This window comes from Eutrigla gurnardus (assembly GCF_963514095.1).
Source record: "Eutrigla gurnardus genome assembly, chromosome: 9".
Classification (NCBI taxonomy): Eukaryota; Metazoa; Chordata; class Actinopteri; order Perciformes; family Triglidae; genus Eutrigla; species Eutrigla gurnardus.
This window is the reverse complement of record NC_139923.1, coordinates 2,463,805-2,487,235: the sequence shown is the minus strand read 5'-3', so window position 1 is coordinate 2,487,235 and position 23,431 is coordinate 2,463,805. Positions and strand designations below refer to the sequence as shown.

General features: G+C 40.9%; 1 protein-coding gene across 1 annotated transcript in view; it reads left to right on the top strand.

Moving 5' to 3' along the window:
- LOC311019039 (chemokine-like protein TAFA-5) overlaps window positions 1-23,431 on the top strand; it is an 81,034-nt gene that overhangs the window by 36,283 nt on the left and 21,320 nt on the right. The window contains exon 2 of the mRNA XM_084018205.1: window positions 8,363-8,512. Coding sequence (XP_083874331.1) covers window positions 8,363-8,512 — 150 coding nt within the window. The remainder of the gene's footprint in view (window positions 1-8,362; window positions 8,513-23,431) is intronic.

Sequence of the window (23,431 nt, the reverse complement as noted above, 5' to 3'; positions counted from 1 at the left end):
GAAACGTAAGATCGAGCTGACCCACTCTTAACAGCCTTCTTAGCAACGAAATGCTCAGTGATCAAGCCGCGTCAGGGAAATTTATATTCTCCACTTTTCAAAATAATAAACAAACAATGCTCAATGTTCTAATGCGCTAAAAAAAAAAAAAACTTTTCATTGAATTACACGTTTAAGTTTTCCACACACATCTGCATATATGAGTTTATAGTACTACACATAAAAACACATCAACAACCCTGTGGCATTTCACAGATATCAAGGAAACAGATGTAATTGAACTCAGCTGAACCTCATCCAGAGAGGCTCCACCTGCTACTCTATATAAAGGCGTTGCCAAAGTCCGCGTGTGTGAGAAACCATGGCTGCAATACAGCACATTCTCGCTGCGAACCAACAGCGTCGCCGTGCGCAAAGCCAGACAGTTTATATAAATGCTTACGTGCGTCAGCACTTCTCGCCACTGGACGTGCTGTCAGACCGGGCTGTTCAGACAAAGTACCGGCTGCCCCGTGCGGAGATCCAATGGCTGATCACTCTGTTGTCTCCACACATCCAGAGAGCAACCCGCTGCAATTTTGCCCTCAGCCCGGAGGTGCAGCTCCTGGCTGCGCTGCGTTTTTACGCAGTGGGGAGCTTCCTGGAGGTGGTGGGGGACGGCACAGGCCTCAGCAAGGCATCGGTGTCACGGAGTGTGGCAGCTGTGACACCGATTCACCTGCGTCATGCCCGGACCCACATAAAGATGCCCACCACATGAGACGAGGTCCGCCAGGTCCACCAAGGGTTCCACGCAGTGGCTGGGATCCCCCGGGTGATCGGTGTGGTGGACCCCCCCCACACACACACCCACCCGCACCCAATACATGTGTAGCCTAATTGCACGTGTGTCGGGGGGACCACGGGGCGCTGTGTGTGATTTATGCGCTGATAAAGAGGTGGGTGATCGATTAGCCTGGCATCGATTGATTCAATTTCAGCACCACCGCGGTGGACAGCTCCCACTAAGAGCTTCTTACGAAGCTTCTTTGGCTTGATCTTAAGGTTCTCCTAAGAAGGCAGTTAAGAACGCGTCTGGGAAACACCCGTATCTTAGCGCTCCTTCTTAGCCGAACCCTTCTTAAGAGCCTTCTTAAGTCCTTAAGAACGATCAACACTCAAAACCCACAAATCTGGGAAACGCGGCCCTTGTCGTTAAAATCCTCCATTTAGCCCAAATTTGAGTTAGAAATTCAGTAGGAACTATTTTTTCAGGCGTAATAAGATTCAGCCCAATGGCTGTCTTGACTCTGAAAGTTACATCTCGGATTGTGTGAATTTCAGGCTCGTACACATACAGGTCAACAGTCGGAACGTAAAATGAAATACTTTCAACTTCTCCCAGTACGTCTTCCTCACATTCATACTGTGATATGTTGTGAAGTTATTCTCTGGGCAGCATCTTCTTCTCTACATTCAATTGGAGATTGCCTCATCGAGGCTTGTTTATCTCACTGCTTCTTGGTTACAAAGTCCAATCAGAGACAGCCAGAGAACCTTTGGCCAATTGGATGCAGCCAAGGGAACATGTGTTCCTTTTGCAGAAAGTAAAAAAGGCGTGTCCTTGTTATTGAGCTCGGCGTTCACTGAAATGAGACGCTCCTAAAGTCGATATTACCAGCTGGATCCACCCGGGCCACTCAGGTAAACTGAAAGCAGCTGGACATTAATAACAAGTGCACCCAGAACCTGCAGATGTGATTTGATATCAATACACATTTTAATGGCTTGGCTTTAATTAGAATCATACAGACATTTAAGATAACATCAACAACGTGGTGAAGGTTGAAATACGTAAACCCAGTGATTTAATAATCTCTTATTGTGTGTTTTCACATCTTTTCAACATGAATGGCAGTGAATGGCGATTAAAAAATGTAGGCTGAGCTCTACTTCAGTAAACACTGCAGACACTGTTTGACACAAATTGTGTTGGAGACAGAGGAAATCTCTGGTAATGGAAAGGCCATTCAGAGAGAATGGAGACTGGTATGTAATGAAAGATTACCTGGCCTTCTCTGTAATGAGTTGACTTTGAGATAACGTAACAATTCTTCGCAGACTGGCACCACTATAGGTATGCCAAAACCTGGACTTTTGGTATCGGCAGACACCCTCTACCAATCCCATAGAGGTGTTAAATTAATACTTGACTCAGGCTCGACTTAAACATTGCTTTCCTAAATTTCGAAAAACAAATGTAACAATGAATGAATAAATTAAATTACTGAATTGTTATTTCTTAAAATAATGGTATCCAATATCACATTGTCCAAATGTCACCGATACCTAACCAGCTATTTGACTCAGCATCGGACCAATAAGTGACATCAGTATATTACCTCTGGTGCTTATCCATCATGGATGTACAGACAACTATCACTGGATTACTTTAAAGGAGTCATCACCAGGAAATCGCAATTTCTCTTGTTAAAACATGCATATCTGTGTTTGACCTCAGTTGAAACTTGCCTGAAAGGCTGGAGTTTGAAAGTGGCGCCGTTTTTTCGCTTCTGCTCTTTTTCCGAACAGGAATAGCACACAAGGGTGTGCATTCCTAAAGCACGAGATTTTGATTCTGCGCCTTCGGTGACGTCACCGTGGCGGCTACTTGCATAAGCCCACCCCTCTTTCACCACCCAACCCCCCCCCCGTCCGCTACCTGAAATCGCCGAAGCGCCGCCATTATGTTTTGGAGTCTGCATGCAGGCAAGCCCCCCCGGCTCTGTCCTTCCTGCGGCGAATCAACGCGCGCCTCATTACATATTATACAATGCACATCCGGACCAGTCAAAACCTCGCGCGTAATCTCGCGTGATAAAATCGCGGTACGAAAAAGGGTCAGAACAAGCTCAATGTTTGATTAAAATTTTTTTTTTTTTTTCTAATAAGTTTTACGAATTGATCCAAAGCGATCCAAGGGGGGCTGGATACGTATAAAACCAGGTTATGACTCCTTTAATAAGTTCTTAGCCCTGTGTTTTTGGACTTGTCCACCATTCAGACCTGCTCCATTTCCGGACATCCGTGGACTAGTTTGAAAATAAACAAACAAACAAATTGTTTCCCTTTAAACATAATTCACAATGCAGTTTCTTTGTGTGGGAATTTCAATTTGAGGAGACTGAGGGGTAGATTTACTAAGACTGGTGCAGTTTGTGCTGCATTTGTCATTGCGAGTTCGCAAACAGCACACACTGTGCTTCCTCATTTTTCATTGTATTTATCAAACCTGACAGCCACCGGGCAAACAGCGCATCTTCCACCCTCCAGCGTAATTAGCGCACCTCTAAAAGAGCAATTAATGGGCCCGCTTGTAACAGGGATCTTGACACGACAAAAAGAAAGCACTAAAAAGCACATAACGTGAACCAAGGAAACGGTAGCGTACAACAGGACACAGGCGAGGAGAACCGGTTCAGGTCCAGCAGAAATTAATATCTAGTAATGTGCAGCAAAATGCGACAAAATAAGGGGCAGATACAATAACTGGTTTGTGTGTTAATGGAACAGCCAGAGCAGAAACCAAATAATGTCACCACCAGCAAGAACAATCACTCTGCAGTGACGCACTCTGCAGATCCAGACCTGAGACACCCAGACCTGAGACATCAAAAATCAAATTTAACATAACAATGTGAATCAAGTTAATCTGCAACGATGATTTCTGGTTCGCGTGATCGATGAAGTATGATTTGTGTGGTGCTTCCTGGTTTAGACCTGATTTTCACGAGCACAGATTAAAAGCAATACTTGCCTTTTTCCGCTCATGTGGCACGCGATCTGCTATTTTTAAGTGCCCCTGTTTGTAAATACCGCAACGTGTTTTTACGTGCTAGTCGCGAACGGATTGCACCTCAAGTGGGCGCAAATGTGTTAGTATATCTGGCCCTGAGTTGGTATACCTGTATGAGATGGAAAAGTGAAATATATTGTCCTGGTGGTGGCGCTGCAGGAAAGCTCTTGGTAAACAGTTCAAACAGTAACAGTCTATAGTGCTGACATGTTCATCCTTTTCAAATAAACAGTAAAAAAAATCCTTTAATTTACACTTTAAATACAGTGATGATATTTGGATCACATGTTTCTTAGGTTACACCTAATTGGAGTTTAAGAAGAGCATAGAAAATCAAAACATACTCGAGTTTCTCTGTGTTTTGAATTTATTTTACAAGGACAATTCTGATCTGCTAAAAGTCAATCAGTGCTAAGTGACCATCACCCTGCAAGTCGCTGTGGTCCCTTGAGAGTGTCTATCCACATCACTGCTTCAGTCTGTCGAACCTTTTTAGTAGTGTGTGTCTCTCACCAAGACTAAATGAAGTGTTGTTGATGTTGTTTTACCGCTCTGACCCCGCTGCCCTGTCTTTCTGAAGAACTGCTCCCTCTGTTCCCCTGACTCTGAGGTCCTGGTCCTTTCTGAAGAGGTGGACGTTCCATGGCTCTATTGATGACACTTCATTAGCATGCGGGGGGGACTTATGCTGTCACCACGGCGACCAAATACAGCTTCTGTCCCCTCTGATTTACCAACATTCATCCTTGCGTCATCCATCCTCTGCCTCGCCTGAGCTCAGTAGACATTTGCATGATGGAGACCTCCAGACTGCAATGATTCCTTCCATTCATTTATTAAAGGTTAAGTTGACGACAGTCAGTATAGAGACATATTTTTTATATAAAATGGATAACTATTTTTCACGTGACCGTAGCGGCATGTTTGGCCCACTACTTTCATCTACACTTACTATAACTCACCAGATAATGAATCCACAGATTTGACAGTATGTACAGACATGTATTTATAGTTTTAATTACATTTTCTCTGGGAGGTCGTACAGGTCCCTTTCGAGGTGTTTGCTATTCTTGAGGAGGTTAACACGTTTTTAAATGCCTAAACAGTTATGGGGAGTTATTATCTTTAATTGATGAAATTTAATACCATGACCTGATTTGAACAGGTCTTCGAGGAGGTTTAAGAGGTCTTGAAAAGGTTCCAGGCTTCCTTCAGAAGGTGCCAAAGATCCTTGAGGAAGTTGATCCTTTAAAGGCGCTTTTGGCTTCTTTCTAGTCTGGTTCTTTGCAGTGTGCACAAATTAAGTGAATGGATTTAACTTTTTCGTCTCAAGAGCCAACACTCAGGATAGGGCTGAACGATTTTGGGAAAAGATCTAATTGCGATTTTTCTGACAGATATTGCGATTTCGATTTGATTCACGATTTCCTTCAAATCAAGCTTCATTGCAATATTCACAATGTACAGTAACATTAAAACATTGAATGCTATTACTCTAATGCAAGGACTAAAGTTAAAAATTGCTTCCAAATGAATTTATTAACAAGAAACATGCATGTTCATTCTTTAAAGTCCTTGACCAATGGCAGTCATTACAAATGAACTAAAAGAGCCATCTTTGACTGTCTTAAAATGTGCAAAAATCCTTAACTGTAATAATTTAATTGCAAATCAAATACAAAAACTGTTATTGAAATAAAATGACCCTTCTAAAAAATATGTCAGACATTAAAATAGGTGGGTCATTCATTTATTGGTTACCACTTTTTCTTTACACTCCGCGTATAGCTGTGGGACGGCAACCTGTTAGAGGTCGGAGCGGGAGGGAATCGTATATCTGTCCAGCGTGCGGAGGAGGTTTTTAAATCCGTCTTTCCGGTGTCTTCCGCTGCTCTTATCGTACGGAGTTACACTGGCAAAAGATGCTGTAATTGTAGTCTGTTTGCTACAGTGGGCCTGATCATCATAGTCACCGGACTTTTTACCAGACTTTTTCGTCATGCACGCGTCATGCAAATGTCTGTGGTGATTTTTCAAGTGCCGGTGTTGTGCCGTAATCAGCACCCCTGCCGTGAAGTGCACCCTCTCGCGGGAGATTATATCACCGGTATATATTGGTTGTGTTTCCGCTGGATGTTGCAACTTTAGCGCGACAGGTTTTGCACAGTACCCGTTTCTGGTGCACGTCTGCAGCCTCAAACCCGAAATACTCCCAAATGACGGACGTGCTGTTTTTCTTGGGGATTAAATCCCCTAACTCCGCTTCTGGTCCAGTTGAAGTAATTTCTGACTAATTACAAATACGGAGCAGGTTAATACTGATTGGTTAGCGTGACCTGTTCACGAGTAGTCTGATTGGTGAGCTTGGCAGGATGGTCGGGAGACGGCATGTGTAAAATAGTTGACAACAGATCCTGGGTGAGTCAGGAGCGCTGCAAAAACCGCAGCTTTGGCGATCACATGATCGCGTTGTCTGAAATCGCAATTTCGGTCAAAAAACGATTAATCGTTCAGCCCTAACTCAGGAGATCACAGATTTTTGAACATTGCTGTCAAACCCCATTTCACTTGCCCTCCGATCTAGTGTGTGTACAATTCATTCCTGCAGTTATATGTCTGCATAAATGTCACTTTTTTTCTGGACTTTAGCATATTCCATGTTCTTCAGCCCAGATGTCGAGCAAATGTCAGTCCTCTCCACTCGCTGCACCAGAGTTAATACATGTTAGCTTGTAGAGCTTCAGAGGTTCTCTGGGAAGTCGTAGAATCACAGAAAAGCTGTTCAGGGTCATAGAGGAGGTTTATGTTTTAGGTGAACAGATGTAACATTTCAGGTGAGACACTATATGCCTGCCTTTGGGTTTGCTTTGTTTTTTCTTTTAGTTTAGTTTTGTTTTCACAGGCAAAGCATCATTTTTTCATGCTCTGATGCAATTTTCTTCTTTGTCTTTTTCATTTTCTTAACTTCATCTAAGGACATTTTCTTCATCTTCTTCTTAGACTCTGAGCCAGACATCTCCACATCAGTAACACTGACATCCACCAAACTGTCCAGTTTCATTCCCATCTATATTCTCAAGGTTTCTCTTGAAGGGTTTGTCATTCATAGTCTGACATATATATACATATATTTTATTCCTGAAACATTTTAAAAATAGATTTAAAAAGAATTTAGTATATTTTCTGATTTGTTGAGTGATCCAAATGTCTGAAACCATTCATCCAATGTTCAGATTTAATTTCTGGAAATTCATGCAACTTAGCACTCTTTAGATTTATTGTCCCCCAAGGAGAAAGAAAACTTCATAGGGAATGAATAATTGTCTTGTAAGTCTACTGGGGAAGTTTCATGGTGCTATCCATGAGTTAAAATTGTGAATGTGGATGCCTATCAGCCAATCAGAAAGCAGGATTCCTCTCCTATGATTAGATGAGTGGGTGTGGCTGCGGTGAGCTGAGTAACAGACTGACTGATGGGAAATGATCAGCTGCAAGTCGGTTCAGACATTGAGCAGCTGTCAGTCAGAACACTGAACTGTTAGTTTAAAGCTCTCTGTGAAGAAGGAGTCTCACTTTGAAAACTATTATCACAGTCGCAGCGTGAACATGGTCATGTTAGAGCTGGTGGAGGCTGAGACTGGAGACAGAAACAAGCCTGTTCATTCATTTACCCAAACTCAGAATCAACTTCCATCAATGATCCATGAACTGAACCAAAGTCTGTCTTTCCAGAAGAAATAGAATAAACATGATTTAACTTTAACCAGACTGGAACTTTCAAACAGCAGCAGTTTCAACACTAATTAGGGGATTTAAAAAAGTAAAAGTATTTGCCTCTTGGGGAGAAAAAACGTTCTCATACACCAGCTACAGGAAGAAATTCCTTCATTTTGGAAATGCATTCACTGCCAGAAAACGAGGTTGAGTGAGCGGAAACAAGAGACAGTGATTCATCTGATGAATGAATGAATGAAGGTAGACTTTATGATTTATGATCACCTGATTTAAGATTATTTGATTGTTTTCCACTAAAAAAGATCTATCTTATCTGTGACACACACACACAAAAAATTGTTTTTTTCAAAATGTAAAGTGTTTCCAGTTTGTTTAATTTCCATTTTAAGAGTTGTAAGCATATTTTGAATATTATCGGGATAATTATTTTCGTATCGCTGCATGCCTAGCTGTGACAAGGGCATGTAATTGTGATGAGTTGTGAAATGTTTGTAATTTATTCTGGCTTTCTACACTTCGTACTGTACTACTCCACTGCTTACTTAAGTTGTTCTGGAAATTCAACTTGCCCGCTCAGTTGGCCGTCTCTTTGAACGTACTGCCATGCTGATTTGAATGGGAATGTCCTACGCGTATTTAATTCTATGTATTACATTCTTTAATCTTGTCTGTCTTAATCACCAGCTGTAAATGTGAGCTAAAAAGTGAGCTCAACAGAAAATAAAATAAAACAAAAGGAAGACGTTTACTGATGTTTTGAGTGAATGAATAACTGTTTAGTCCGATCCTCAGGTCAGCTGGCGGCGGGGACCTGTGAGATCGTCACCCTGGACCGAGACAGCAGCCAGCCGAGAAGGACCATCGCCCGGCAGACGGCCCGCTGCGCCTGCAGGAAGGGACAGATCGCCGGGACGACCCGAGCCAGACCGGCCTGCGTCGACGGTAAGACACTTCCACTGACAACAAGCCCTTTAAACGAATGACAAAATCAAATCCATTGTTTTTTGTTTGACACAAAAATGTCAGTGTTGTTTAGGGTTGTTATGGTGAGGGACCAACATGTCGCCTGTCAGCTGGAAACCGGAAACAAACAGCAGTGTCTTGTTGAGCCACTCATTCATACTGCGCATACTGGCTCTCCTGTCTCCCCATATACTCAATCCATTAAATCCACCAAACTTCAATTTCATGCCTATCTTCATTCTGACGGTTTTTACAGAGATGTTTGTTCATATATCAGCTTGATTTATAAAACATTTTATTCAAAAACAAATCTGATTTATGTAATGATACAAAGTGATATAAAAAAGTCCCTCTGTACTTGTAATTAAAAAAATATTATCTCAATCTAAGTAATCAACTGGGGAAGTTTCACGTCGATATCTATTGGCTACAATTTTGACTCCGTTCACCCGCAATGTCTCCCCTCAGACGACACGTCTGTGTGTTCCAGGCTAAATTAAGAATGAATTAGGGGTATTTAAGGGATTTAGTGAGTAAGATGTTGCACGTGTGCAGAATCTTCCCTGAGGATGAAGGTCAGTTCACAGCTTGATGCTAAAGTTGTTTATAAAGGAAATTAAACACAAAGTTATCTGCAGCTTCCCCTCCAAATCCTCCACATCTCTTCATCTGGGTCCTCATTTATAAAACTGTGTGTAGGATCCTTACTAAAAGTGTACGTACGCCAAAAAGCCAAAGTTTGCGTGCACCAAAAAAAAATCAAATTTATAAAACTGTGCGCACGCAAGCTGTACGCAATGTTTCCTTTATAAATCACAGATCACCTACAAGTGTGCGTACCTGAATCCCGCCCTGTACACGCCCTCATTTTACTATATTAATGAGCCGGCATGCAATCGTTTCCGTGTGGTGAATCAACGTAACTTTTCAGAAACGGAGAAGAGACACTTGTTGGGGAGGTGGAGGCCCGGACAATAATATAATTTAGTGGCCACAGCAGCGGGATCACGAATAAAAAGAAGCAGTGCGAGTGGCAACACATTGCTGCTGCAGTCAACGGCGTCAGCTGGACCGAGCGGACGGTGGCAGAACTTACGAAAAAGTGGTCTGATCTGAAGGTAAATTTCTTTTTGCTCCTTTACCAACATGTATTTAATGTATCGCTTGAGTATTTGAGGAAGTTTGACTTTGATGTGACTTTGACGGGGATTGTGTCTGAAAAGGAGGGAGACACAGACGCGACTGAGACCAGAGGGATAAGGGTGAACCGATTTTAAACTTTTATTGTATATAAAACAAAACGTTAAATCGTTTCTGTCCTTCCAGAGTCTGCAGCGTTGGGCTCAGAGGAGGGTAACGTGAGGAGGGTGACGGGCCCTCGGCATAGCGTCCGGGTCCGGCGCAAGCAGCAGTGCACCCCGGGCGCATGGCACATCAAGGGGTCGGGTGCTCACTGATGCCGTCCTGCAACTTCAGCGAGACACAATCACCGCCATCAACAACGTTGCAGATGAACTACGGCAAACGCGCACTGTGATTAATAAAATAATACGTTTAAAATGAACATTGTTGTCTTCCTTATCTTACAAACGCAGCATGACATCCTCACGGATTCTTGCGCCCTGTTGATACCCCTCCAGTCGGGCAGGGGGCCGTGGCTCATCATGCTGGGGACTCTACCACCTTTGCCGGGTGGTAGATTCTGCCTCCTGAAGTTCGGTAAAGTTGCGCTCTCCACGCTCCACGACTGAGCGCGCACGAGCGTGGCACTCATTATAGCGCATTTCCTCTGCGCTCTGGTGGTTTAAAAACGAGGATAAAGTGTAACAAGTATACGATGGTTTAATGGCTGTATGTATGTGTGTTGATGACATATGCACAGTAAATAAGGAGACTATTTAGTTATTCAATTCAATTCAATTCAATTTTATTTATTTATAAGGCACCTTTCATACAGGGAATGCAACACAAAGTGCCGTACAGAAAATACAAATTTAGAAAATAAAAACAACGCAACAACAACAATAAAAACAACAACAACAGAAAGAAAGACCCGACCCCCCCACCCGGAACACACTCGCACACTCACACTAACATGCACACAACTCAGGTATGGACACCACGCACACACACGCACACACACACACACCCCCACGCACTGCATTGGCTAAAACTGTAGAGACATGGCTCGGCACTGAGACATCGGTGAGTGAAAGGCCATCCACACCATGAGGGACTCTGGTTCCCGTCAGTCGACGGTAAAAGAGACAAAATAATGTAAAATGGAACAAGATAGCAGTAATAAAATAAATAGCTAAAAACTAGATAAAAAGCTAATAGGATAGAATAAAATCAGTATAAACTACTAAAATAAGCAAACTTAAAATATTAGATTAAAACTTGGGGAATAAAATATTATTCCCTGCAGTGATCTAATGGAGGATATTTATTGTATCCTGTATTACATGCAGTCGGGCCGTCTCCTCCTCCTCCTCCTGCGGTGACAGCGCTGATTAAATATTTCGATAAATTATTTTGATTTAAGATACGGGTTGGATTTTAAAAGAAGGTTTTTATGAAGTTGAGTTCCTCATGATACGATCTAACGTATGAAATGGAGTGAAATTAAATGTGTGCGAGTCATCAAAACTATAATAGTTCTTCTCACGTTTACTTCCTACAATCTGACATCTGTGTCGCTGATTCCCCTCCAGTCTCCAGAATATGCGTACCGGTACGCATGCCTCAGAGTTTGCTTACGAGTACACACACTTTCCCGTCAAGTTTGGTTTTTATAGATCACAACCTTTGCGTGGAAAGTGGCGTACGCACGTTTCCAGCCCCGTTTTGTGCGTACGCAAGCTTTATAAATGAGGCCCCAGGACTGTGAGGTTCATGAAGTCAAAGCCCTGACAGGGACGGGATCCAGCATTGCACTGGCTTTCATCACCGGCCGTCTCCACCCTCCCTTTCTGTCTCTGCATCTGCCATCTGGAGACGAGGACAGCAGCTGGAGGGACTCGTGCTCTGCAGGGAGTTTACAGGCTCTCCTGTGATTTCCACAGACAGGTGCTCTGCTCCACCTCTGCAGTCTGGCATGCTGCTTTCTTATCTACGAAGCTTCAGTCAAAAAGAACTTCACATATGTTCAGCATCGGTTCCCTTGAGGACTATTACAAGTATGACAGACTGTCCCAAACCATATTCAACAGTTTTAACAGTGATATTTTCACCCAGCGGTACCTACTGCAGGATGGATTAATGTCCAGCTTTTATGTGACTACCTGTAAATCACTGCGTGACCTCATTTTGTCATTTTCTCCCTTTTGGAGCAAGAATTAGATTCAGGCAAATCAGCGGAGAGACTTGTAGCGAAGTGCAAACTTTATCCTTCACCTGAGTCTCTGTGACCTTTACAGAGCGGCATGCTGGTATTTATGTCCGTTTTTGTATTCTGTTGTGATTTCAGGCTCTTGGGGGAGAAATATGGGTGTTATTCAGGTAAAATACAAACTTTAGACAAGTCAAGAAAGACAAACAAGTTTCATAGGGCCTGTAAGATGAGACCGTACTTTATTATTCCGGATGGAAAATTGTTGTGCAGTGTTTGCAATACAAAGTGTGAAAGAATACAAACATATAATAGCAATAAAGCTGCAAGTAGAGAAATATAAAATATTTGTCATTTTGGCTGACTTTCATCATGTCGGTTGTGTTTACATGTGTGTTTGTTTCCATAAGAACGTCCACATTTTAGCCAACATGATGAGAATGAGAATAAACACACACTTGGACATCACTCACTCATCACAGTTTGCTCTCGTCGGATACCGAGAGCGAAAGAGTCAATTCTATTCATTGCTTTATTGTTGTGTTTTTTATTCATGTTTTACTTAATTAGAATATTATTTCAAATATATTTAAAAAAAACATTTTAATTGTAATGTCTGTATACATTAACAAAAAGTACATTGTTCTTTTAATGGGTGTACATCATTATTATATCATTGGCATTAAATGGCCTGAACATTGGAAGTTTTTTGTTTATCCTAATAATTGCTAACAAAAGCAGTCACGCCTAATCAAAAATTCAAAATACTCCATTTCAGGTGAAGGTTTATTGATAGCTCCTCACTTGGAACAGTGTAACTGGTACAACATATTTTTATTGATGCATCATTTGGACCCCCACTCAATTTGTAACTTTTTTTTCCATTTTTATTTTCTAGTGTAGATATCTGTAGCACACTCATATCTGTATTTCACTATGTATTTCATGTCTGTGATGATAACAGTATCTCATCTTTGTTGGGACCTAACCGTTAGGACTACAGAATGCGGCCTACAAAGCCTACACAATGCGGCCAGACAATGGGACAAAGGAGATAAAAAACTACAACCACCATTTTAGTGTCACCTCCACCTGGTCGCGAGATCTGACGTCACACAACTGGCGCTCTATTGGATGGCCACTGCATGGGACTCCAGGGGGTCCCCCGGACCAGCCGTGAGCTATAAATCCCGCGGCCACCAGAAAACTTCCTCTCTCCAAAGTAACTCGCTTTACGCCAGGAGGTGAAGATTACGTCTGCAGCGTTTCCCTTTGTCCTAGGCCGCAGTCTTTCCCCCAAACTCGCTGGACGAGCAACAGACTGCTTTCCCCTCTTTTTCTCTACTCGTTTTATTTTTCTTTTGTTTATCATTTTGGATCCCGAGGAGACCACCGCGACAGCGTGACTCTCCCGTTCCCCGCGGTAAGAAGAAAAACTTTCTTCGTCCCAGCTGCCAGCAGAATGGATAACTCGACCCGTCTTTGTCTGAAATCAGCTGACTAAATCGCCGAGCCACGCGATTGTTCCTGCAGAAGGAAGAATAACTAACGGTTTTCTTCAACCAATTGGATCCGGCGCTGAAAGAGCGCCCCACTAACTACTGTCCGTTGCCGGCGTCAAGGAACGCCATCGCCGCACGGGACGGAAACCCTCACATCGACGCATCTCACATCGACAAAAGTAAGAGGCTATTTGTCTGGGCAGAAGCAGAGATTCGATAGTGTAGGACATGCTTGTAATTCTTGTTAATGTGTTTTAAGTTCTGATCGCGGACCGCCGAGTCCGTTTGTTCATGTGCTGCTGTTTGTGAATGCTGATCGTGTACCCACGCAGCTGGGTTGATTTCTGTAACAGTGTTTTCGACTAACCTCCGCCATATTCGCGAGCTCAGAAAGCCTCTACTATCAGTTAAAAGACCGGTCTCGCGGAATAAACGCCAGTTCATTCACGCGAGCCCGTGTGATAGTGGCCCGGCTTCTGGGCCTCGGAATATCGCTCGCGCATTTTCTCTCTCTTTGTTCGTGTCCCGCTAACACACACACACATACACGCCGCACACACGTGTCCTAAACCAGCTGTTCCCGGCGGACGCTAGGGACATAGCTACATCTGGTGGCTACATATGGCTATCTCTCTCTCTCTCTCTCTCTCTCGCTACTCCATGGACGCCAGTGGCTCCGCCCCTGAACGCTGCGAGGAATAGTTCCATCTGGTGGCCGCCCATAGCCATCTCTCCCTCTCTCTCTCCCTCTCTCTCTCTCGACACGCACGCACACGCACACACACGCACACGCACGCACACACATACGCACACACACACTCCACGTGTGTATCTCCCTTTGTTTAAGCTTAGCTTTGTGTGTTAGTTAGTTAGGTAATAAGGCTTTGTTAATTGCAGTGTTATTGATTGTGATCATTATTACTGATTTTAATAAATCTTATTATGTTATAACTAGCGGTCTCTTGTGCTTGTTGTGTATATGTCACTGGATAACAGCAGGTTGTGAAGGCTAGTGCTTGAATTTCACGCCTTTTAATTGTTCGATTGGTTTTGTACTCCTATGCCAATGATCACGATGATTGGCATGTGAGTATAAAACCTTTATATTGAGACTGAATACAGTTTTAGGTTATCTTTTCCCTGATCCCAGGGTGGTGCCCCGTTTATTCATGATTATATCATGATAATATATTAAATATAATTATTAATACCGATAATCATATTGATATTGATAGTTAACTGTTGATAACCAAATCTGCTCCTGCTACAACCCCAACATCTTTAAAAATAAACCAGCTTTTGTGATATTATGAAATTGTGATAGTTCAGGAAGTCTTAACTAAATCTCAGTGACCTTTCAGCTGCATGTTGTTTATGTCAGATTGTATCTGAAGTCTTTTAGTTGTGCTGCTACTGCAATCCACCAGAGAGAGCTCCGACGTGCTCTCATCTGTGACTCCTCATAATGTAGTGCGAGTCCGGCACCGCAGATGCTTTTGATTCACCGCCCCTGATAAGTCTAATGAAAAGATGCCAGAATAGAACCTGCTGCTGCTTTGTTTCAGACATTATCACTATCAGATTTGAAAAAAAGGCCACAAAGCTCTGTGTAGTAAAATAAGCAAACAAGATCTTTGTGTTTCTCATCAGGTAGAGACGAAATGAAAAGGGCAGAGAAGTGGTGGTGTGTTCAGGGACTTTGGGACATTCAGGAGGACTTCTGTTCTGGCCTCAGATAAAAGAGAGGACATGAAAACATGATGGTAAATAAAAACACGTGAATTTATATCTATATAGATTGTCCCGTCACATCTGACGTCAGATCAAAGGCGGATAGGCACGCGTAATGGAAACTCAGCCTCTCGGACCAAAACATCTCCCTCTCTCTCTCCTGTTTTTTATAATATCGGCATTGTTATTATTATGATATGCACGCACAGCGCGTGATGCGTGTGGTGGGAGCGGCGGCGCTGCTTCTGTCATCGGGTTGTCAAGTGACGGAACTTGCACTGAACCTCCCCTAACGCATTAAAGGTGAGGAGAGGAGCTCATTTGATTGGTGAAGATCTGAATCGGCTGTGTTAATCCCAGTCCACGCCTCGTCTCCTCCTCGTCTCCCACTCACGCCTTCTTCTCCTCCCTCTTTCCCACTTGCGCGGGTGGGAGTGACGGGAGGCGTGCCTGCGCTTGCCTGCGCATTGCACGAAACTTGCAAAGTCCAGGCGGACACACCCCGTAGGCGTGGCGCACATGCGCTGCACGCTGACTACGCCTAGTCTACGAAACTAGGGCCCTATATCTGTATCTTGTAATTATAGAGAAAACGATTTAGAAATGATGAGAAAATGATCCACAAAGAGCTCCGAGGACTTTATCTTTTGATCCGGGGATGTTTGTCTTGTAATTATGAGATTATATACACACCTATCAGGTTTACGAGTTATTTATATACACACCAAACAGGTTTCTAAGTTTATTATATACACACCAATCAGGTTTATAAGTTAATGATATACACACAATTCAGGTTTATGAGTTATTTATATACACACCAAACAGGTTTATAAGTTTATTATATACACACCAAACAGGTTTATAAGATAATAATATACACACCAATCGGGCTCATAAGTTAATGATATACACACCGATCAGGTTTATAAGATAATGATATACACACCAATAAATAAATAAATACATTTGAAAAAGTCAAAAATTATTCCTGAATTATTATTATTACAGAAAATGTTTTTTTTCTCATATTTATGCGTTCAAAATGATTTGATATTAATAATTAAAGTATGCTGTAGAAAAGTTGATAATGATATCCGTGTCAAATAATTACATTAGGGTTTAACAATTAAGGGCCCTAGTTTCGTGGCGCAGCGCAGGGCGGCGCAGGGTGGCGGAGCCGTCGTAATGCAAGTTTCGACCCGCGCAGCCTTGCGCACGGTCAGTTTGGCAGTTTGGTGGATCGCCTGCGCCAAGATGGGTGTGGCGACGCAGCAGGGGGAGGCGTCACAGATTCAGCTTGGCGTAGCAGAAGTTTCGTGGCAAAAAGTCTCGCAGAGACTTCGCCGAAAGCCCGCCAGCTCCAACCTGGTCTACTCTTGGCGTAAGGCGCAAATAAAGTCCATTCATTCAAGGCGAATTACAGCTGGCAGAGTGGCAGGTTTGGCTGACCGGCGTGCAGTGCGCACACGTAACCGAGACCTCACAGGCAGGTTTCCACAGTTCCAGGCACATTTAAATGCAATAAACAATCACAACAAACACTATTTAATGCAACTAATTGAATCAACACGTGAATTTATATCTATATAGATTGTCCCGTCACATCTGACGTCAGATCAAAGGCGGATGGGCACGCGTAACGGAAACTCAGCCTCTCGGACCAAAACATCTCCCTCTCTCTCTCCTGTTTTTTATAATATCGGCATTGTTATTATTATGATATGCACGCACAGCACGTGATGCGCGTGGTGGGAGCGGCGGCGCTGCTTCTGTCATCGGGTTGTCAAGTGACGGAACTTGCACTGAACCTCCCCTGACGCATTAAAGGTGAGGAGAGGAGCTCATTTGATTGGTGAAGATCTGAATTGGCTGTGTTAATCCCAGTCCACGCCTTTTCTCCTCCTCGTCTCCCACTCACGCCTTCTTCTCCTCCCTCTTTCCCATTTACGCGGGTGGGAGTGACGGGAGGCGTGCCTGCGCTTGCCTGCGCTTTGCACGAAACTTGCAAAGTCCAGGCGGACACACCCCGTAGGCATGGTGCACGTGCGCTGCACGCTGACTACGCCTAGTCTACGAAACTAGGGCCCTATATCTGTATCTTGTAATTATAGAGAAAACGATTTAGAAATGATGAGAAAATGATCCACAAAGAGCTCCGAGGACTTTATCTTTTGATCCGGGGATGTTTGTCTTGTAATTATGAGATTATTATTGTGTCCTTGGGATTGTGGGAGCTGCATTCAACGAGATCTTTATCTCATAAATGCATGGTATGCATCTTACAGGTGAAATCCTGCCTTATGTATGTTTGATAAAGTCTGTATTTCAAACATCTTCATTCTTTGTTGAGTGCATTGTACTTCTGCAGAAACTAAGGCTCTAAGGAAAGGAAATGTAAAGAATGATTTATTTTAAATCAAAGTAAGCAGAAGTTGAAGAATGTCAACAAAAAGAAAGAAAAAGGAAAAAGAGCAGCAAAAAGGAAGCTTTTCCTCATCGGCCCATTCTTTAAAACAGGAAGAAATGTTTCTGTATCCACTTCCAGACTGTTCTTCCATCTGTTTGTCCTTCGCCTCTTTTCCTTTTCATTCCTTTCTCTCGGGGAACAAAGTAACGTTCCTCCTCCTGGATTCCGTCATTGATGAATGAAGCCATTACAAAATGGCCGCCTCTCTATTTGGGATAAATGAATTGCGGTGAGCGGGGCGGCGGCGGATGGGTCTGTGTTACAGCCGTTCATTAAACAGCGTGATACTCGCAGGTGTTCACTGATACCTGAGATGAATCCACCTCGTCTCTCCTCCACGCTGTTTGTTCATATTTAACATCCGTTTTTTCAGGTGTTTTACACATCCTTACATGTGGAACATTTAATCAAACCTCGTATAGCTAACATTACCCATTCAACTTTTAGAATCAGATGTTTTTCTTCTGTCCGTCAATAAGAACTAACAAAGACCAAAACACAATAATATATCATCTTCATTTTAAATAGTTTTGGCCCAAAAATTCGAATGCTGTTTTGACTTGGCAATCAATGACAGTATGTATTGTTTTTGCTTATTACATTGTGTATCGACAAACAATTATTATTAAATAGAATAGGGTGCATGTGTGTGTGTGCTGTATTGTTCAATAGCATGGATCTGTGAACCCCCCAGCGTAGTGGGGGAGGCTATTTACTTATGAAATTTACTTTTTTTTACTCTGTCCGTAAATTACAAATAATGTTTTCAGCCTGTCACTCACTCAGATACACACACACACACACACACACACACACACACACACACACACACACACACACACACACACACACACACTTTTTTTTATCTGTAAGGGCTTGAGTATGTGAATGTTTTACATGTCATTTTCTGTCAAACTCAGGGCTTATCCTAATAAACAAGAATATGATGAATATTTTCTGTTGTCTTGTTTATTAATTATTTTTCATTTGCTTGTTGGTTTTTACACATGCTTGCATCACCGGTTCCTAAATGTTTTGGGGAAAAGAGTACACTGGCGAAACTGCAGCCAGTAAAATACTGTATTTTTAAAATGAATACACTAGGGGTAGGAAAAACTGGATTCTTAGATGAATCGCGATGTGGACTTGGGCAATTCTGAATCAATTAACAAATATCGATTATTTTCATTCCGTAGTGTTCACTGAACGCAAAAGCGTAAATGCAGCACCCGAACAGTCTGTGGCGTTACACATAACAGAGACACGGCTGAGAGAGAACATTTACACCGATAATGTTTCATCATTCATGGCCGTAATAAACACTATTACTGCTTTGGACATGTTGTGTTATTTATATACACACCAAACAGGTTTATAAGTTTATTATATACACACCAATCAGGTTCATAAGATAATGATATACACACCAATCAGGTTTATAAGTTAATGATATACACACAAATCAGGTTTATAAGTTTATTATATACACACCAATCAGGTTTATAAGATAATGATATACACACCTATCAGGTTTATAAGTTAATGATATACACACCAATCAGGTTTATAAGATAATGATATACACACCGATCAGGTTTATAAGTTAATGATATACACACCAATCAGGTTTATACGTTTATTTTATACACACCAATCAGGTTTATACGTTTATTATATACACACCAATCGGGCTTATAAGTTAATGATATACCGTACACACCTATCAGGTTTATAAGTTAATGATATACACACCAATCAGGTTTATACGTTTATTTTATACACACCAATCAGGTTTATACGTTTATTATATACACACCAATCAGGTTTATAAGATAATGATATACACACCGATCAGGTTTATAAGTTAATGATATACACACCAATCAGGTTTATACGTTTATTTTATACACACCAATCAGGTTTATACGTTTATTATATACACACCAATCAGGTTTATAAGATAATGATATACACACCGATCAGGTTTATACGTTTATTATATACACACCAATCAATTTTTTAAGATAATGATATACACACCAATCAGGTTTATAAGATAATGATATACACACCAATCAGGTTTATAAGTTTATTATATACACACCAATCAGGTTTATAAGATAATGATATACACACCGATCAGGTTTATACGTTTATTATATACACACCAATCAATTTTTCAAGATAATGATATACACACCAATCAGGTTTATAAGATAATGATATACACACCAATCGGGCTTATAAGATAATGATATACACACTAATCAGGTTTATAAGTTAATGATATACACACCAATCAGGTTTATAAGTTAATGATATACACACCATTCAGGTTTATGAGTTATTTATATACACACCATTCTGGGGCCCGTTTCACAAAGCAGGTTCAACAAACTCTGAACCTAACACTGAACTCTGAGTTGACCAACTCTGAGATGGGCAACTCTGAGTTTTCGGTTTCAGAACAGCGGTTTTGAATTCGTTCAGTCAACTCTGAGTATGTAAACTCTGAGTTACGCGCGTGCCTGCCGACTCGACAAAGCCATCATCAATGGAGCTCCGATACTACGATTCACCATGGCAACGGGGAGAGCGTCATTAGATATTACTGAGTGTTTATGTAGAAAACGAGCTCATCCTGAGAAAGCGGAGCAACGTAACTGCAGCAAAGTAGCGATAGTTAGCGTGGCAGACAATTACTGCCCGATCTAATGTGTATAACTGAATGAAACAGTCGATTGATCTAAAGGTAATAAGTCTTTATTTTCAGAGTTGCACAGCGACACTGTGGTGTAATGGTTAGGACAGCGGTTCAACTCCCGTAGTTCACAAAGTAGCGCAATGAATGAATTATCATTTTCATTGGGTGTAATCCCCCCAGGCACAGAAAGAAAGTGGTGTCAGTTGAAAATTAAGCTTAAGAATATTGCGCAAATACGTTGACTAAGGCATATGATTTTAATCATATTTCACATATTAAACAGTAAATATAAGCAGATATTTCAACACAGGAATGTACTTAAACATTTCATAAATCTCCCGTTCGCAAAAATTCTACCTCCGCAAAGAATCTGGTTGCGGATTATGTCCGCGATATGAAATGTTGAAAAGGTCGGAGAATATTGTTTAGATAATATCTAATGTGATTGGAAGGAAAGGTAATCAAAATTCTCTCCCGATGCAAAGCTGCTAGAATCACTTTTATTTCCATATCAATTAGGTTGACGATGAAAGGACGGCACATTTTTTTCAGAGTTGGTTCAGATTCCGGAAAAAGGCGGAGACATGTAGGGAGAAACTCAGGGTTTGTTGAAGCAAACCTGCTAGCGAGCAGGTTAGGTTCACGGAGTATGTTACCCGGGTAACTGACTCAGATTTATGCTGAACTGGCTTTGTGAAACCGAAAAACCAGAGTTTCCCTCATCTCAGGGTTAACTAACTCAAGGTTTTCACTAAACCTGCTTTGTGAAACGGACCCCAGGTTTATAAGTTTATTATATACACACCAATCAGGTTCATAAGATAATGATATACACACCAATCAGGTTTATAAGTTAATGATATACACACCAATCAGGTTTATAAGTTTATTATATACACACCAATCAGGTTTTTTTTTATTATTTTTTTTTATATATATTTTTATTTCCAATAAATTAACAAAAAGGATACAACAACAAAAATATCCATCCTGAAACAATATCGATGATGGGGTGACTTGTACAGTTTCTTTCTTTCTTCTTTTTTTTGTTTAACCCATGTATATATAGCTATATAGGACAGACAAGAAAACAAAATACAAACAGAACAAACAAACAAAAACAAACCAAAAAATAAACAAATATCTAAATCAATAAAAAATAAAAAATAAGTGGAAAAGCAGCAATCTGTCTTCACTGACATTAGTGGGTATTTGCACCTATATGTGCTTACCTGCACCAACATACACATAAGCGTGCTCGCAACACATATGTACATCCACATGGTCAAACATACGCATATATTTTACAGAGATACATATATTTAATATTAAGGTCTGCCCTGCTCTATAGGGCACCAATTCAGGGCTCAACCAATCATATGTCCCCTTTAGAAAATTCCTCCAAACCTAAAAGTAATGGAAACCAAAATTCTTGAAAAATATGACCACATTTATGTTTTTCCAAAGTTAATTTTTCTAAGGGTAAAAAAGCTGAAATCTGATTTGTAAAAATCTTAAGAGTTGGAGGGAAATCATCTTTCCAAAATAAGAGTATGCATTACTTCGCAAAGTATGTTATCATAATTAATATCCTGCATTTTTTCGTATCTAACTGAAGATGCAATGGATCATTTAACAAATACAAACTGGGACTTAAATCAAATTTTATTTTCAAAACAGATTGTGTAAAGGAGTGAATTGATTTCCAAAAATTTTGTAGAAGGTCAGACTCCCAAAACATATGTATAAATGTCCCATCCGTTCTTTTACATCTGGGACATTTTGCTGAGATAGTCTTGGAGATTTTATGCATTTTTGTTGGTGTTAGGTATAGTTTATGAATGAATTTAAAATTAGATTCCTTAATTTTGTTGCTAGTGAATGGAAAGTGTATTCTTTCACAGATATTTAACCAGGTATTTTCTTCAAAGACTATCTCTAAGTCCTTTTCCCATGACTTCTTTATAATCTGGAAAGATGACTTACCTCCTCTTGAGAGAATGTTGTAAAATTCACTTATTTTCCCTTTTATTGTTTCAGAGGACATTAATATATCTTCTATCTCGAATAGTACAAACCGCAGTTTGTCTGCTTTAATAAGTGAATGAACAAGACTCCGGATTTGTAAATATTTAAAAAAATCTTTATTAGAAATGTTGTATTCCTTTCTTAAATCAGCAAATTATTTTAATTGCCTATTCAGATTAAATAGGTCTTTAAATTGTATTAAACCGGAGTTTGTCCATTCTCTTATGTTGATCTTTGTTTGAATGTTCAGATCTGGATTTTGGTAAATAGGTGAGTCCACAGAAGTACAATAAGTGATACCATATTTTTTCCTACAAGCTTTCCATGTTAACAGAGTATTAAAGACAGAAAAACATTTGTCCAGTTCATCTATCTTTTCAAAATTATTTATAAACAAAAGAGAAACCAGAGGTAAAGGTTTAAGCGACTCTGTTTCCATCTGGACCCACAGAGATTCTTGTCTCTCCAATATCCATGATGCCATGTTCCTTAACTGGGCTGCCCAAAAGTAATATTGCAGATTAGGGAGACAGAGACCTCCCATAGGTTCCAGCTTCATTAGAGTCATTAAGCTAATCCTAGGTTTCTTATTATTCCAAATGAATTTTGAAATACAACGATTTAATGGTTTAAAAAAATCCACAGCCAAGAAGCATGGTAACATCTGAAAAAGAAAATTGAATCTTGGGAGAACATTCATTCTGATAACATTTATACGTCCTAATAATGAAAGAGGTAAGGAGGACCATTTTAACAAGTCTGATTTAACCCTGTGTACAAGGGGGGTGTCATTTTCTTTGAAGAGGTTATGTAAATTCGGAGTAATACTTATACCCAAATATTTAAAGCTTTCTGATGTCCACCTTGTAACTTATAAAGATTATTATAAAATTCAAAAAAAGCTTGGTTTATCTCTTTTGGGTGATAGGTTACCTTATTTTCCTTCAGATGAACTGCCTTAATAGTCTTTTCAGCTTGCTCCTTCTTTAATTGGTGAGCTAACAATTTACCTGGTTTGTTTCCAAATTCATATTCTTTTTGTCGAACATAGTTCATTTTTTGTATAATATCATCTGAGATATTAAGGTTTAATTTTGCCCTGGCAACAGTTAATTGTCTCCAATTATCCAAT